At 36.9% G+C, this 17,325-nt stretch overlaps 1 protein-coding gene and 1 non-coding gene across 3 annotated transcripts in view; both read left to right on the top strand.

Moving 5' to 3' along the window:
* The window catches only part of LOC107665752 (dynactin subunit 1-like), a 54,397-nt gene extending 48,672 nt beyond the window's left edge, over positions 1–5,725 (top strand). For both annotated transcript variants that reach the window (XM_016456763.1, XM_016456764.1), the window contains 5 exons: positions 3,909–4,039; positions 4,250–4,427; positions 5,089–5,162; positions 5,261–5,350; positions 5,426–5,725. In XM_016456763.1, the coding sequence (XP_016312249.1) occupies positions 3,909–4,039; positions 4,250–4,427; positions 5,089–5,162; positions 5,261–5,350; positions 5,426–5,563 (611 nt within the window). In that variant the 3' untranslated portion in view covers positions 5,564–5,725. The remainder of the gene's footprint in view (positions 1–3,908; positions 4,040–4,249; positions 4,428–5,088; positions 5,163–5,260; positions 5,351–5,425) is intronic.
* A 10,918-nt stretch (positions 5,726–16,643) lies between these two features.
* On the top strand, positions 16,644–16,734 carry trnar-ucu (transfer RNA arginine (anticodon UCU)). The gene is given in 2 exon segments: positions 16,644–16,680; positions 16,699–16,734. It is a non-coding gene; the product is annotated as a tRNA-Arg (tRNA).
* Positions 16,735–17,325: the final 591 nt, after the last annotated feature.

Consider the following 17,325-nt stretch of genomic DNA (forward strand, 5'->3'; position numbering starts at 1 on the left):
ACCCGGAAGGTGCCGCGTTGCCACGCCCACCTCGGGACTCGGCCATGGAGCCAGTGCTGTAGCGGTCTCATATGGAGCAGCCCCAGCGGCGTGACTGCCGCCGAGGCCGCCATATGCCCCAGGAGCCTCTGAAACTGTTTCAGTGGGACCGCCATCCTGCCCTTGAACATATTCAGGCAGTTCAACACCGACTGAGCACGTCCCTGCATGAGGCGTGCTCGACCAAATCCAACTCTATACCGAGAAAAGAGATCCTCTGCATCGAGAAGAGTTTGCTCTTTTCCCAGTTGACCTGAAGGCCTAACCAGCTGAGGTGCGAGTGCACCAAGTGCCTGTGTTCGCACAACTGATCCTGAGCTAGTATGAGCCAGTCGTCGAGGTAGTTGAGAATGCGAATGCCCTGCTATCTCAGGGGAACAAGGGCTGCCTCCGCAACTTTCATGAAGATACGGGGTGACAGGGACAGCTGGAGGGTAGGACCTTGTACTGATATGCTCGTCCTTCGAATGCGAACCGCAGCAATGGTCTGTGGTGCGGAAGGATCGACACATAAAAGTATGCGTCCTTCAGGTCGATCGCTGAAAACCAATCTCAGGGACGGATGCACCCGAAGATGCATTCCTGTGTCAACATCTTGAACGGTAACCGGTGAAGGGCTCATTTCAAGACACACAGGTCCAAGATCGGTCATAACCCACCGCCTTTCTTGGGTACAATGAAGTAGGGGCTGCACCAGTAGGACTGCGATCTCTGCACGCAAGACAGGAGCATCGGCCACCTTCACTGATGTGATGCAGATGCCACTGAACTTGGGGGGACTCCGGGCAAACTGAATTGCATAGCCGAGTCTGATGGTTTGCAGGAGACAGCGAGACGTTCGGGTAGCCAGACACCCAGACACCGTACAAGCTGGACCGGCGGGACCACCGACGTACCTGCGGTGGGGCAGCGAGGTGGAACGCAGGGACCCGGTCCATTGGGCGGACCAAAGGAGCTAGCAGGTCGGTGTCCGGCAGAAAAAGGTGCCTTCCACGACCTGGTAAGCCCTCTCATGCACCTCCGGGAAGAAGCTCCGGCTCACCCTCCGATGCAGCGATCGACATCCAATCGTCGGGAGGAAAGCCGAAGGATACTGCTGGTACGCCCCTTGTAGAGGGCCCAACACGTTCCTTTGGCAGCTCAACTGGTTGCGGAGTGCAAGAGGAGCGATGGTCCCCGGGGGTTGGTTCCCTGGAGGATTTTCCATCACTGTTACCCTCAGACCACCCGTGCTACTGCCTGAAGTAGCCCCTGCCTGACTGCCTCCATGACGAGAACTAGATCGAGGCAGAGGCAATGGAGCTCCGCCCCTTTTGAGGTAACGGAGCTTGGCCTGCAACTCCGAGATGGTCATCTTCCCGCAATGAGAACATGACTCATCCACGAACACCACCTCCGCGTGCTTAATGCCCAGACATGTGAGGTAGTGTTCGTGACCATCACCCAACGCCAGGTAACGACCGCATCCAGAAACGCACGGGTGATACGTTGTCTGTAGCAAGACGCAATGCCATCTTTAAAAAGACGCAACGTTGAGTTTGCCAGACGCAACAGCGTCTTTAAAAAGACGCAACGTTGAGTTTACCAGACACAACGTCATCTTTAAAAAGACACACCCGTGAATGCTCTTTTAGGGAGAGTGACCGACTGAAAGGGAACTAAAATTACAAAAATATTTTTGGTACTTGAAATAAAATAAACATTAACTGAAATAAAATTATTTGTAATTTCAGGTAATTGCCAAAACTAAATTAACTTAAATTAATAATTAAAAATAACTATGTAATAACTATATAAATAATTAAACTATGTAGACATAAAAAAACGAACAAAAAAAGTACTAAAACTTGGACCACAATTAAAGTGATAATAGAAAATACATAATTCAAATCTAATTTAAAAATGTAACAAAAACTTTGATAGTATATCAATTATACTAAAACACATTGATATTATTATAGTTAACTAAAACTATGGCCATTAATACAGACCCTGGACCACAAAACCAGTCATAAGGGTCAACTTTTTTGAAACTGAGATTTATACGTCATAAAAGCTGAATAAATAAGTTTTCCGTTGATGTATGTATGGTTTGTTAGGATAGAACAATATTTGGTCGAGATACAACTATTTGAAAATCTGGAATCTGAGGGTGCAAAAAAATCAGAAAATCGCCTTTAAAGTTGTCCAAATGAAGTTCTTAGCAATGCATATCACTAATCAAAAATTAAGTTTTGATATATTTACGGTAGGAAATTTACATAATATATTAATACCTTTACTTAATACCCTAATGATTTTTGGCATAAAAGAAAAATGGATAATTTTGACCCATACAATGTATTGTTGGTTATTTCTACAAATATACCTGTGCTACTTATGACTGCTTTTGTGCTCCAGGGTCACATATTAGGGATACACGACATCTAGTGTCATTTAGTTTGCAATAAAACAATTAAAAAGGAGCGATGGTCCCCCGAGGGTTGGTTCCCTGAGGGGTTTTCCACCACTGTAACCCTCAGACCGCCCATGCTACTGCCCGAAGTAGCCCTCGCCTGGCTACCGCCAGGACAAACACTAGATCGCGGCAGAGGCAATGGAGTTCCGCCCCCCTCGAGATAATGGAGCCTGGCTCGCAACTCCGAGATGGTCATCTTCCCGCAATGAGAACATGACTCATCCACGAACACCACCTCCGCGTGCTTAATGCCCAGACATGTGAGGTAGTGTTCGTGACCATCACCCAACGCCAGGTAACGACCGCATCCAGAAACGCACGGGTGATACGTTGTCTGTAGCAAGACGCAATGCCATCTTTAAAAAGACGCAACGTTGAGTTTGCCAGACGCAACAGCGTCTTTAAAAAGACGCAACGTTGAGTTTACCAGACACAACGTCATCTTTAAAAAGACACACCCGTGAATGCTCTTTTAGGGAGAGTGACCGACTGAAAGGGAACTAAAATTACAAAAATATTTTTGGTACTTGAAATAAAATAAACATTAACTGAAATAAAATTATTTGTAATTTCAGGTAATTGCCAAAACTAAATTAACTTAAATTAATAATTAAAAATAACTATGTAATAACTATATAAATAATTAAACTATGTAGACATAAAAAAACGAACAAAAAAAGTACTAAAACTTGGACCACAATTAAAGTGATAATAGAAAATACATAATTCAAATCTAATTTAAAAATGTAACAAAAACTTTGATAGTATATCAATTATACTAAAACACATTGATATTATTATAGTTAACTAAAACTATGGCCATTAATACAGACCCTGGACCACAAAACCAGTCATAAGGGTCAACTTTTTTGAAACTGAGATTTATACGTCATAAAAGCTGAATAAATAAGTTTTCCGTTGATGTATGTATGGTTTGTTAGGATAGAACAATATTTGGTCGAGATACAACTATTTGAAAATCTGGAATCTGAGGGTGCAAAAAAATCAGAAAATCGCCTTTAAAGTTGTCCAAATGAAGTTCTTAGCAATGCATATCACTAATCAAAAATTAAGTTTTGATATATTTACGGTAGGAAATTTACATAATATATTAATACCTTTACTTAATACCCTAATGATTTTTGGCATAAAAGAAAAATGGATAATTTTGACCCATACAATGTATTGTTGGTTATTTCTACAAATATACCTGTGCTACTTATGACTGCTTTTGTGCTCCAGGGTCACATATTAGGGATACACGACATCTAGTGTCATTTAGTTTGCAATAAAACAATTAAAAAAATATATTTTTGTAGATATTTATTTTAAAAAAACGAATAAAATTACTAAAACTTTAACTAAAATGAAAGTGAAAACTGTAAATCTAAATAGAAATATGTGTGTTCAGGAGGAATGGCGGCAGGCGTGAGTGGCGTCTCAGGTGTGGTTCAGGTGGTGGACTCTCCTCTCCTCAAACAGCAGATCGACGTGCAGCGACTCGCCATCAAGCAGCTGAAGAGTGAAAACTACAGACTGAAGGTCAGTGTGAGCCGCTCCACACACTTACGCACACACTCACACTCACACACACACACACACTAGGGGTGTGCGATATATATCGTCTGCGATAATATCGTAATTGTTGTTTTAACGATGTGCGATTTGACATTATCGAGTATTTTGCAAAAACACACACACTCACACACACACAGACACACACACTCACTCTGTGACTTCTGACCCCGGCAGGCTGAGAAGATGCGAGCGCAGCTGTCGTCTCTGCCGCCGCTGCAGCCGGTGAACATGACGGCAGTGAAGGAGGAGGCTCCGGCTGGATCTCTGTACCGCAGAACTGATCTGCTGCTGAACAACCTGCTGAAGATGAGCGCCGGCCTCAGAGTTGTCGACATCAGCGGGAAAACCTCAGGTGAGCTACCACTGCATCACATCAGCTGCAGCAGCTCAGAAAATCAGTCCCGACTCAACTAACACGGTTCCATAGCTCGTGTGGTGGGTTTTTTTCCTTTTTGGAATAATATATTTATAATTAAAAAAAAAAAAAAAAAAAAACATTTTGTTATGGAAGCAAATTTCCGCCATGCAAGAAAAAAATGTATGCCTTAAAAAAAAATCGACAATAAGTCATAATTATGAGAAGTCAAAATTGTCTTTAAAAGTAATAAAAAAAAAATCTGAAGTGTAATTTTTTTTTTTGGTGAGAAGAAAATGTTTAAACACAAGAAAAGTTTTTGAGATTTTTTGATGATCGAAAATTCCTTTATAATAAGGGAAAACATTTTTTTGATTAGAAGGAAAAAAATGATTTTTGATGAGAAATAAAAAATATATATTTTTGATGGGGGCCCCCCCCTCATCAGGGGAAGGGGGGAGTTTTCATGAGGAACACACTTTTTGATAGCACTTTTTGTGAGGAACAATTAATCTTTTTTTTTTGATGAGAGAAAAAAAAAATTTTTATGAGAGAAAAAGTATCAATTTCTTTAAAAAACGGCACCATTGTGCTCCAAACTGAGCGGCGGTTGATATATGTATATAAATCTATGAATGTGTAATATCCGTGTTTGCAGCGAGTGCGAGTGCTCAGCTGCTGGAACAGACGGCCAAGATGAAGTCTCTGAGCGACACGCTGGACAAACTGAAGGTCAGTGTGATGTACAGTGTGTTCTGATGAAGTACAGTGTGTTCTGATGAAGCACAGTGTGTTCTGAAGGTGTTTGACGGTGTGTGTGTTTGTCTCAGGCTGAAGTGTCGCAGCACATTGTGTCGCAGCGGCCTGGAGCTCGTGTGTCGTCTGACTTCGCCTCGTTCCCCTCCGCCTCTTTCGTCAAGGTAAGAGCGCACAAACACACTTCTATAGCTCCATGAGTGTGTTCCGGAATAACCCTGCAGACGTGTGTGTCTCAGGCCAAAGCGGAGCAGCAGAGCGGCTCGGTGCTGGTGGGGAAGGTGATGATTCCCTGCGCTCGCGGCGCGGAGCAGACGCACTGCCTCGTCCTGTCGCAGCAGCAGCTGCAGCGCGTGCATCACCTGCTCATGACGTAAACAATCCCACGCTCTCAGGAAACATCCGGCGCCAAAGACGCATTACTGTCTTCTGATCCTCCAGCGCCTGAACACAGCCTTCATCTTTCTGACATGGGACAAAAAAAGTAAAGTAATTGTGACTTATCTCACAATTCTGACTTTTTTTTTTTTCATGATTGAGACGCGTAATTGCAAAATAAAAATGCCAAAAAGTCAGAATTGTCAGAAAATAGTTAAATTTTTGTAGTGAAAAAAAAACAGAATTGAGAGATGTAAACTCAGGATTGCGAAAAAAAAAAAATGCTATTCAAAGTTATATCGCAGACGTTTTTCTGGTAATTTATATCTCACAAGTTAGAATTGCAACAAAATCGTGGAAGATGTAAAAAGGAAGATGTATAAAGGATAAAAAAAATTAATTTCAAGATGTAAACTCAGAATTACAAGAAACAGTCAGAATTGCGAGAAAGTAATCCATAACTCTGAGTTAATATCTCACTTTTTTTTTTTACTTTTTTCCTCATAATTCTGAGTTTACATTTTTGTGGCGAAAAAACAAAACAGAATTGCGAGATGTAAACTCAGAATTATGACTTTGTTCTGTTGTAAATTTGAGTTTAAATGTTGCAATTCTGACTTTTTTCTGGCGATTCTGAGCCCAAAAGTCAGAAATGTAGTTAAAACAATTTTGACATTTTTGAGGTGAGAAAAAAAAAAAAAAAAGCACTGTGAGATGTAAACTCAGGATTGTGGGGAAAAAAGTCAGAATTCTGAGTTATATTGCAGTCCTGACTTTTTTCTTGTAATTTTGAGATTATATCTCACAATTTAGAATTGGAAGATATAAAAATGAAAATAAAATAAAAATAAATAAAACATTTGTGGGAAAAAAAATATTTTCAAGATGTAAACTCAGAATTACAAGTAAAAGTCAGAATGGCATTTCTGAGAACGAAAGTCAGAATTTCGAGATATAAATTCAGAATTAGGAGATGTAAACCGGCAATTGTGAGAAAATGTCATGTTTTCTTTTTTCATGGTGGAAACGAAGAAATAGAATTGTGAGATGTAAACTCAGCATTGCGAAAAGAATTATTCCTTTAACAGAGGAAGATTTACTCGAAGCTGAATCCATGCAGTCAAGCTTTTAAATAGTTTAACTTTATTAAGGTAATACCATAACGCTTTCAATACTTAGTTCACGGATATCTTTGCTTCCATGCTTTGGTTTTCTATTTAGTCTAATCGTTTGGTCTCACATTTCATATAATAAGGCATCAAGGTTTGTTTCTTGTCATTTTATGAATAATCTTTTGGTGAAGGAAGTTAAATTGGTAGGAAAGAGATCAGTAGGTTTCGATGATAATCGTAGGTTTGCACCAGTTACTCACTCATATATTAGCGCTTCATTAGAGTTAACGGACCAATCAATCAAGAGCCATGACTATATATGAGGCACATCGTTTGAGCGACACTCATGATTTATGCAAGTCAGAAGCACAAGTGTGTTCAGTCACTCTTTCCTTATTTAACACCTTTTGCAAATGTTTTGTTACTCTTCTGATCTTCTCTCTAAATGATTTGCTTTCGTTCTCTTGGATGGTTGGTTCAGTGTTTTAATAGTTTATGCATTTGACAGGTTTCTCAATGGAAACGATTGCAATAAAGTTGAAAAAAAAAAAAGTTTTTTGTTTGTGCTTGAATTTTTTTATCCACTCAATATTTAACTTTGTTAACAAAAATAATGCACAGTATCCTGCTCTCAAACTCATCTAAAGCTTACTTTTGATAACACAAGGTTTCTGTGAGTATTAAAAGTCTTAATTCTTTCCACAAGTTATGGCCTCATGAATGCATAGTCATATGCTTAAATTCATAAAGTCATGACATTAAATGTTGCATGCACTGCAAAAATCGAATATCTTCCACAGTATGTCTGTATTGTTTTACTATACAAATCGTTAAACATCCAGGAAAAATTACTGGAGAAGCTAAATTAAATTATGAAGTTTTGTTTTCTGAGAAATTGAACAAAAATGAGTTTCTGCTTAAAACAAGGACAAATATCTGTGAATGGGGAATGAAAACTTGTTTTCCCTTTCAGTGGAGTTGATTTTTAGAGAGCGTATTGACATTGTGTTCCATTAAATTTATTCCTTAAATTATCTGTACTTGGTCTTAGTCTTTTAAGAACTAGAAAAATGCATTGAGATAAAATTATGAGATAAAAAGCCAAAATTATGACAAAAAGTCATAATTATGAGATAATTGATATGATGACATAAAAAGTCATAATTATAAGATAAAAAGTCATAATTATGAGATAATTGATATGACAAAAAGTCATGATTATAAGATGAATAATTGAAATTCTGACAGTCATAATTGATATGATGACATACAAAGTCATAATTATAAGATAAAAAGTCAAAATTATGAGGCAATTATTAGATAAAAAGCCAAAATTATGACAAAAAGTCATAATTGTGAGATAATTGATATGACAAAAAGTCATGATTATAAGATAAATAATTGAAATTCTGACATAAACAGTAGTAATTATGAGATAAAAATACAAAATTGTGACATTAAAAGTCAGTTAAGATTAACCAAAATTATGACAAAAAGCCATAATTATGGGATAAAAAATAAAACATGACCTAAAAAGTCAATTATGAGATGTCAAAATCATGACAAAAAGCCATAACCATGAGATAAAAAAGTAAAAATTACAACAAAAGTCATAATTATAAGATTAAACGCTGAAATTATGTCACTTATGGGATAAAAAGTCAAAATTACGACAAAAAAATGGCATAGCCATAATTATGGTAAAAGGTCAAAATTATGATAAGTAAATTATGAAATAAAAGTCACAACTGTGACAAAAATCATTTTGACATTAAAAAGTCAAAATATTACTTTAAAGCCATAATTATCAGATAAAAGTCAAGATTATGGCATAAAAAAAATCATAATTATGAAATAAGTCAAAATTATGACAGTCAATTGACAAAAATGTTAAATTATTATAAATTATATCATAAATTATTATAAATGATATTAACCCATTAAAAGGTTAAAATTTTGAAATTATAACAAGTCAGTTATGAGAGAAAAAGCCATAATTATGATAAATAATTATAATAACGATAATGATGACAAAAACAGTTTTGGTTCAGTTAACATCTGGTGAATTTAGTAAATGTTTGTTTGATACTTTGTCAATATTTTACTCAATTAAAAGTCAGAGTGCTCAAACTTTAACTTCGGCACATTTTCTGTGTAGTTTGTACACTTTTCTATGAATTTAATTTACATGTATCAAACAAGCCGCATGTTTTCGAATGATATTGTCTATATATTGAAGTCTATATATATATATATGTCTATATATATTTTATTTGATATTTCAAATAAAAATGAATGTGTTCATCAATAGTTGATGTTAAATGCTGAAAGGATTTTTGTAAATCCAGTGTTTAAATGCTGTGTAATGACTGATCTCTGAGTGAACGTCCACACAACTGAAAACTTGTGTTTCAGGTCTGTTTTACTGCACATGCACAACATTGTTTTCTTACATGAGAGATCAGATTACAGACGAACTGAAGTTCATGATAAAACTGCTTTAAATGCTTCAACATGTTTCCGTATTCATGATGTATAAACTAGCTACTAGTAACAATTGTACGTCATACACCACTCATTTCAATTAAAGCATAAAACATGCTCTGTGATGAAATATAGTGAAAAAACAAATACATTTACATTTATCTTAAACACATGAATTTCAGCACTGTCTCAACAAGCATTGCTAGTAACTATTGTTACCTAAAACTGAAAAAATGTTTGAAATAAACCAAACAATATCTGACATAAAACTATTTCAAGCACATAGAACGCAGTACAGAAGACGTACGGCATCTGTGCAGAGCATCTTCCAGTCAGAAGCAGCAGAAACACCCAACACAACGCCAGCAGCGCCTTCATGCCCAGATATCTGAACTGAACACCGCATTTAACATCCAGGACTTCCTCGTTTCTGTTCAGACTCCGCCGCCTGCTCTCAGGAGAACGTGTGGATCAGAAGAGCTCAAATCAACACCAGCTCTGAGACCACGAGAGATTCTAATGCTTTCATTTAACATCCACTGGTTATTATTCCATATGCTGTGTGTTTACAAGCACTTTCTGCTGTATCAGTCTCCTCAGGAGTTCTCAACCCGTAAACCAAAGAACTTCCATAACTTTTCATTTGTGATTAATGCACTTTGATTTATTTAGGACTATTTGTAATAGATTGTATCATTTTAATATTTTAGATCTTATATTATCTTTTATACCTTATATTATATTAAATATTTGTACTATTTAAAATATCAGTTTTCTGTGTGAATATATGTTAAACTGTAATAAATTTCTGTGATGCGCAGCTGTATTTTCAGCATCATTACTCCAGTCTTCAGTGTCACATGATCTTCAGAAATCATTTGTTCAAGAAGCATTTATTATTATTTTTATTATTATCAATATTTAGTTGAGTACATTATAGAAATTATAGGGGGGTTATAGAAATTAATACTTTTATTTAGCAAGGATGCTTTAAATTAGTTTTTGCTGTATTTTGAATCAAATAAATGCAGACTTGGTGAGCAGAAGAGACTTCTTCAAAAACATTAAAAATCTTACTGATCAAAAACTTTTGACTGGTAGTCAAGAAGCAAAGGTGTATATATATATATGTGTGTATGGTTTCAGTCACATGACGCCGTGGCATTAATGATGACACTGTCATATGACTCTGTTTGATCATGTGGAACAGAAATCTAAATACTGAGAAAATCATCTTTAAAGTTGTCCAAATGAAGTTCTTAGCAATGCATATTACTAATCAAAAATTAAGTTTTGATATATTTACGGTAGGAAATTTACTAAATATCTTCATGGAACATGATCTTTACTTAATATCCTAATGATTTTTGGCATAAAAGAGAAATCTATAATTCTGACCCATACAATGTATTGTTGGCTATTGCTACAAATATACCCCAGCGACTTAACACTGCTTTTGTGCTCCAGGGTCACATATGAACTTTGAAATTTTTATAAATAAATAATCTGACATTTTATAGCAACACATTTTATATTTGGGTAAATTCCGGTAAATGAAGCCAGTTTTGGACACCGAAACGACTATGAAAAGCTGAATACCCTCCACATGATATTGCTCTATTTATATATGATCTGATTTGCTAGAGTCCGGCAGCTTGGATCTGGGCTTCAGGAGCGAGTGAGGTACATCAAGCTCTTCCCGTTGGCCGTTATCCATCCTGAGGAGAAAAAACGGTTTGGGAGAAAATCAAAAATGGGAAAGTTGATGGAATATTTTTCTAAATGTTTTTAGTTTTCAGCAAGAAGCTACAAAACAATGTTTTATTCCTCTCTATATGCTGAAGGCTTTTGTAGAAGGGTTTGTTGATATATCATCTGCCTGGTTTTATTATTGCATTTTGTCTATTTGCCTCTGTTGATTTCAGTTACAATACATATTTTTAAAGGCCACTAAATAAAATTTTATCTCCACTTCAGCAGCACTTACAGACACCAAACTTAGCAGTTTTATTCCTCTCTATATTCTGAAGGATTTTACTGAGGGGTTTGTTCAAATATTAACCATATGCTAAAAATTATCCATTTTACTCCTGAAAACATGGTAAAAATGTGTTTGTTTCCTGTCTGTTGAAAGTATTTTCTGATTCATGGATTGATGAAAAGAGAAATCTAGAATCCCCTCTGGAAAAACCTTAATGTTTTTTTATGCATTTTTTAAAAATCTTAATGCTATCAAAAAACTGATGATGTTTATTAGTTAAACTGCCTTAAATTTCATCATGTTTGTATCACATCAAAACAAACGCTGAACAACAAAGATTTCTGAAGACGACGAGTTCTTTGTCCTTTGTCCTGGATCTTTTTGCAAACAATGCACGTGAATTGAGAGACGCTTCTCAATAAGACGAGATAATTCTTCTCAGTTCTTTTTTTTTATGATTTTCCCGCGGAATTGGGCTACATTAACACTGTTGCCGCGGGTTGTTTTTCATGTCCGCGGTTTGAAGCGACTCCAATAACGTGATATTTAGCCCCTGGAATGCCAATTTTAGCAGGGGAACCACCTTTGGTGCAACCAACCTTTGCATTGTTGTTGATTTCGATGCTATCATGAGAGAGAACTATAACATGCTCCTTGGTTTCTATGCCACTCTGAGACTGATGTTCAAGACGTTGAAGACGTTCTACGTTAGTGATGGGGCTTATAGAGAGTTTTTGCCAAGAAGAATGTGATGCGGAGCTATCACAGAGGGAAAGCAAAGAAGTCCTTCCACCTTTGGTACAACCAACATCGATGCTATCATGAGAGGGATCTGCAACGTCCTCCTTGGTTTCTATGTCTTGAAACACGTTCCCATGAAGAGCCACTGCTGAAGGAACTCAAAGACGTTCTTGAGTTCTGGTTCTTCTGATTGTCTCTCCATTGGGTTTTTGATGTTTCCGATGGGTTGTCCTCAACATCTTCAGTTGTGGCGAGCTCTTGCATCAATTGGCATTGACTAGGGTTTCCATTGTTGTTTCTAAAGGTATTGGCAACAGATGGATTAGCACTACTTCGATTGCTCGGATTGACGATGTTTGCTTCTTGACTACCATTGCTGAAGTCATCAACCAGCTCATAAGATGCAAGGCTGCTTTGTTCATCAACAGTGCGACAACTTTGATCGACAGAATTAAAGATGATCGGCTACCAGATGGATTCTCCTTGGAGGAAAACGGACGTGAATGATCTGCTTTCTGCATCTCCATTGCGAGAACTTCCATGTCCGTCTGGAACGCCGGTATACACTTTGCGTGATTTGAGCACGAACCACATCGAACGCCTTTCTCGAACGCCTCACAAACAGACTTGTGGTGCCTTACAAAAACATCCAATGCCTTCGCAAAATTGCTGAGCATAAACAAGACAGGCCCAAACTCCATTAAAAGGTAGCTGTCGGGAATAAAAGATCGCGAAACTTTTCCAACTTGGTGACGACGTCTCCTGTCGTCTTTGTTAACAAGCTGATCTCAAAGGCCTCTTTAGCTAAAGCGTGGTATGTCCGCTGATCCTCCACAGGGCATTTTTTTTGAGAAGCTATAGGATAGTAAACAAATTCCCTGAGCGACCTGCAAAAGAGCATCAGGAGGTAAAATGATAAATACATCTAGTGTTAATAACTGGAATACCTGGCCACTAAACTGACACTGGCTTTGTTTACATGCACAACTTTTCTTTCAATTGGACTGAATTCATTCCGATTGATGAATCTGAATGTAGTGTTTACATGAACGCTAAATAAAGCGGGCTGCTGTGTATGTTTGCCATTTGAGAAATAAAATTCTTTGGTAAATCATAATTATGGCATAAAAGTCAAAATTATGACATATTAAGTCAAAACTATTTAAAAAGTAAAAGTCACGATCATGAGATTAAAAATCAGAATTGTGAGCCAAAAAGTCATAAAATCTGACTTCTATGTAACATTTATGATTTTATGTCATTTCAATCTTTTATCTTAGAATTCTGATTTAGTGTCAAAATTTTGACTTTTTATATTATAATTTCACCTCTTTGTCAATTTTGAAGTATCCTATGACATACTAAATTGTAAGATTATGAGATAAACTGTGATATAGCTTTATAGCTTAGCTATAGCTTACAGGTAATACTTAGGCTACACAATTTAGATTTTGTGAACCAACAACATTACAACAGCATCAGAGCGCTGGATGCCTTAATCAAGCATTACTTTATTTTAATATTAATCGAATTGGACCCAGGATGATTCTGAAAGAAAACTCTACTGTTGCTGTAGTAACAAAACTTTCATGCACATCAACATGAATTCAACATGGTTGGGGAACATGGCAGTTAATCAAGTAAATATAGAATAAAATACCTAAACATCCTTGAAACAAGATACATTTACTTGCGAAGCAGAACTGTGCAAGACAATGAAACATATTTACAGAGAATATATGTTTTGTCATAAATAAGAGTAATAACATATATTTTTACATATATGCAAATGCATATGCAATATTTGTAACTTAAATAAGTAATAATAAAATAAAGAGACAGTTATTTAACAATATGTTAAGGAGTAGTAACATTTGTACAGTCTTACAGTTACAACTGGCCCTTTGATGGCAGCCATAATGTTGAAGTGGCCCTCAGTGAAAATGAGTTTGACACCCCGAGTCTAGAGCCTTAGAAATGCGTGTTTCTCTAAACCTCACCGAGCGTTTGCAGCACTTGTCCTCGCACCTGAACACTGACAGGCTTGCACTAGTGTCTGATCAGCATTTAACATCAACTACTGATGAACACATTCATTTTTATTTGAATTATCAATCAGTAGGTTATTTAACCATGTATAGAAGTTAAAGTGAAGACTTTAATATGAATACTGGACACTGCGTGTCTTTCTTGGCTCATACAGTGAAAGTCAATGGGGTCCAACATTTTGGGGGGAACCACCCAGCTAACAAAAACAAGAACGTTCACTAAAAGAACATTTTGCTAACATTCCCACTGAGTAACAAAAATGTTATTCTGAGAACATTCAGAACTTTCTTTCTTGGTTATGTGAACATAAGAGAAAACATTAAAGGAATGTTCGATTGTAACATTTTGTAATCATTATGAGAATGTTACTTTGAATGTTCTTTCAACCATCTGTAACAAGTAGCAGGTTTGATACATTAGACGAACATCCAACTGAAATGTTTATGAAATCGTTCCATGCATAATGTTTTTGTGCTATTGTTTTGATGACTTTATTAAAGCCCGGCTTTAATATCAACTTTGAGCCAACATACAATTAACGTTATTAGTACTGAAAACTTAAAGAGAACCTTGTCAGAACGTTCTAGCTGGGTACTTAAATACAGTTGTAAATTCTAAAACCGCTGTGTGCTTTGAAAAACAAAAAACAAATATGTTGCCAAGTGAAATACAAAATTTATTTACTTTTTTGACAAAAAAAGTAGTGAATACACTCTATTTGTCAAGGATAACACAATAAAGTTTAAAACAAAACTTATTTCCATTGTGGTCCTTGATGTAAAGCACAAACGTCACTCCCGGTAACAGGTACACTGGCACTGCATTATAAATACAAAAATTACAATAAAATTCCACATCTACAAATTCATCAACAAAACAACCTACTTAAGAACAAACTTTTAGCTTTTAAACTAAAACTAACCATATTTGAAATACCTTTAATGTCCAGAGGTAACTTATTCCACAAAAGTGCCCCAGAATATCTAAAAGACCTACGGCCATACATAATTTTAAAACGACATAATGTAATATCCATGAGACTTTGCCTAGTTTTATGTTTTATGTTTTTCCTGCACTTGTATCCTACCAACATCCTTATCTGAAATGAATAAAGCAGAATCATCAGCATATAAAAACAAATTACAATCACAAACTGCTTGCATGTCATTAATATATAAAAGAAACAAAAGAGGGCCTAAAACATTTCCCTGAGGGACTCCATTTTCAACAAACGTTTCCTCAGAAAGAACACCATCAATTTCTACTCTCTGAACTCTCCCAGTTAAATAAGAATTCAACCAGGCTATCACTTTACTTGAAAAACCCATGACACCTAACTTGTCTAAAAGTATTGAATGATTTACAGTGTCAAACACTTTCTGGAGGTCTGGAATTCAATTTTCAAGCACATAACCTCATGTTTGTTCTGCATTGTGTGTATTCAAGAATTGAAAGGCATAAACTCGTCCTGTATGCAAAATGCTAAGTTTAATTCATTACATTACTATGACATATTACTAAAGTTTCACAACCTTCATTTTGTCAAATGCTTTGTTTTTGTGCGTGTGCTTTTAAATCAACACCACTTGCAATTTACTAACTAATGCAAACATTGATTTTTAAGTGAATGAAGCATAAATATTTGCTGGGCTGCAGTATATCGACTTTACTTTGCAAGGGGAAGCTATTTTCTGTGAATGTGCAGACTTCTGATTCTAGGTAAATAACTAAAAGAATTGCAGTGAACGCTAAAACTATTTGTGCTACAGGCCAGTTTGTTTATGATCCTGATAATGAATTGAAATTATATGATAAGAAATGCCATGCAGTTTGCAACATCAAAACAGTTAAAATAACTGGCAGCGAACGACACCGGAAGTCTCGCCCACTCAGTTACAAACAGCCGCGTGCAGGTTAAAAATATAAGGTGGATACTGAATGAGCTGCTTGACTAGCGCCCTCTGCAGCGCTGTGAGCGTCATTACTTGCGTGTCTCCCTTAGGTCCGGTGGCTGCGCGCGACACCTGCTGACCACTCATGCTTTCACATGCAGAAATCAGAAAGACAGCATTTATATAGTCATTTCCATCAAAAACTAAAATAAAAACAATAATAATCAAGTTTAATATATTACACGTTTTACTTTTACACCTCTTTTAAACTTCCAAACAACATTACATTACGAATAACGTGTAAACAGATCATTTTTGAATAAATAACAGCTAAACTTTACCGGTAAAATAATCGATTTTATACAAAATAAAAGTTCCAATGTATTTGCCTTAATTATGAAAGCCAGACTGGTGCTCTACGGTTCTCAGAGTAAAAACGCATGACAACAAATGTAAACCCGTCCTCATGCAGAACTCCTCGCGGTTAGAGTCGGACGATCGTTGAGATACAACAGGCTTATTAAAACTTACCATATACTAAAATATGTGTTGTGAACTTTGTTTATTTGTTTAGGTGAAGAAGTCTCAATAACACTACCGCTTTCTCTTCCGTGTCACGTGTCTGCCCGTCTCAGCCAATCACAGCATCGCATGACAAACAAACAACGCCGATCTAAAATAACCCGTAAAAGATAAATATTTGAATGTAATGGGTCAATAACCATTTAAAGCTACAAATACTCAGAAAACACCTATCACGATAGGTTTACACTGTGGCTGAGATAAATAATAGCTGTAATGTTCGGAGTGATCAACAGGTGGCTCCGTGGCGCAATGGATAGCGCGTTGGACTTCTAGGCAAATCTAGCGAAGCGATTCAAAGGTTGTGGGTTCGAGTCCCACCGGAGTCGTGGTTTTTTTCCCCCCATTGACTTCCAAAACACAAAACAATCCAGTTGGTTCTCAAGACATTTAACTTACAACGTAAAAAATAAGATTCAATAGTAACTACATAAAAACATTCAGTAATAATTTTGCTCCTGTGTTCAGCTTTCTGACAAAAACATTATTACATGCCTATGAACTGCTTTATGATTGCCTTGCACAGAAATCATTTCTACAAAATTTCTAAACAAAAATCGTGTAGTTCTGTGTCCTCCTACGTCTCCGGGAACACCCCTCCAGTCCTTATTACGGCGAGGTGTGTGCCACCTTCCATTCCACCATCTGCTCTTCCACGGACTCCTGCAAGGGCAAGCATACTCATTCCCACGCCTCAATCACTATTGAGCATTTCCATTTGAACTGCTTACTTGCCTACCAGTCTACCACCAACATCTGTTGCCACAAATAAACCTCCTCTGTTATTCCTAACCTTCTGTGTGAGTCTCCGTCCATAACACCCAGGGCGAGCACATTTTAGAGTGGCCTTTTATTGTGGCCAGCCTAAGGCACACCTGTGCAATAATCATGCTGTCTAATCAGCATCTTGATATGCCACA

This window comes from Sinocyclocheilus anshuiensis, unplaced genomic scaffold (genome assembly GCF_001515605.1).
Source record: "Sinocyclocheilus anshuiensis isolate Anshui unplaced genomic scaffold, SAMN03320099.WGS_v1.1 scaffold1000, whole genome shotgun sequence".
Taxonomy (NCBI): Eukaryota; Metazoa; Chordata; class Actinopteri; order Cypriniformes; family Cyprinidae; genus Sinocyclocheilus; species Sinocyclocheilus anshuiensis.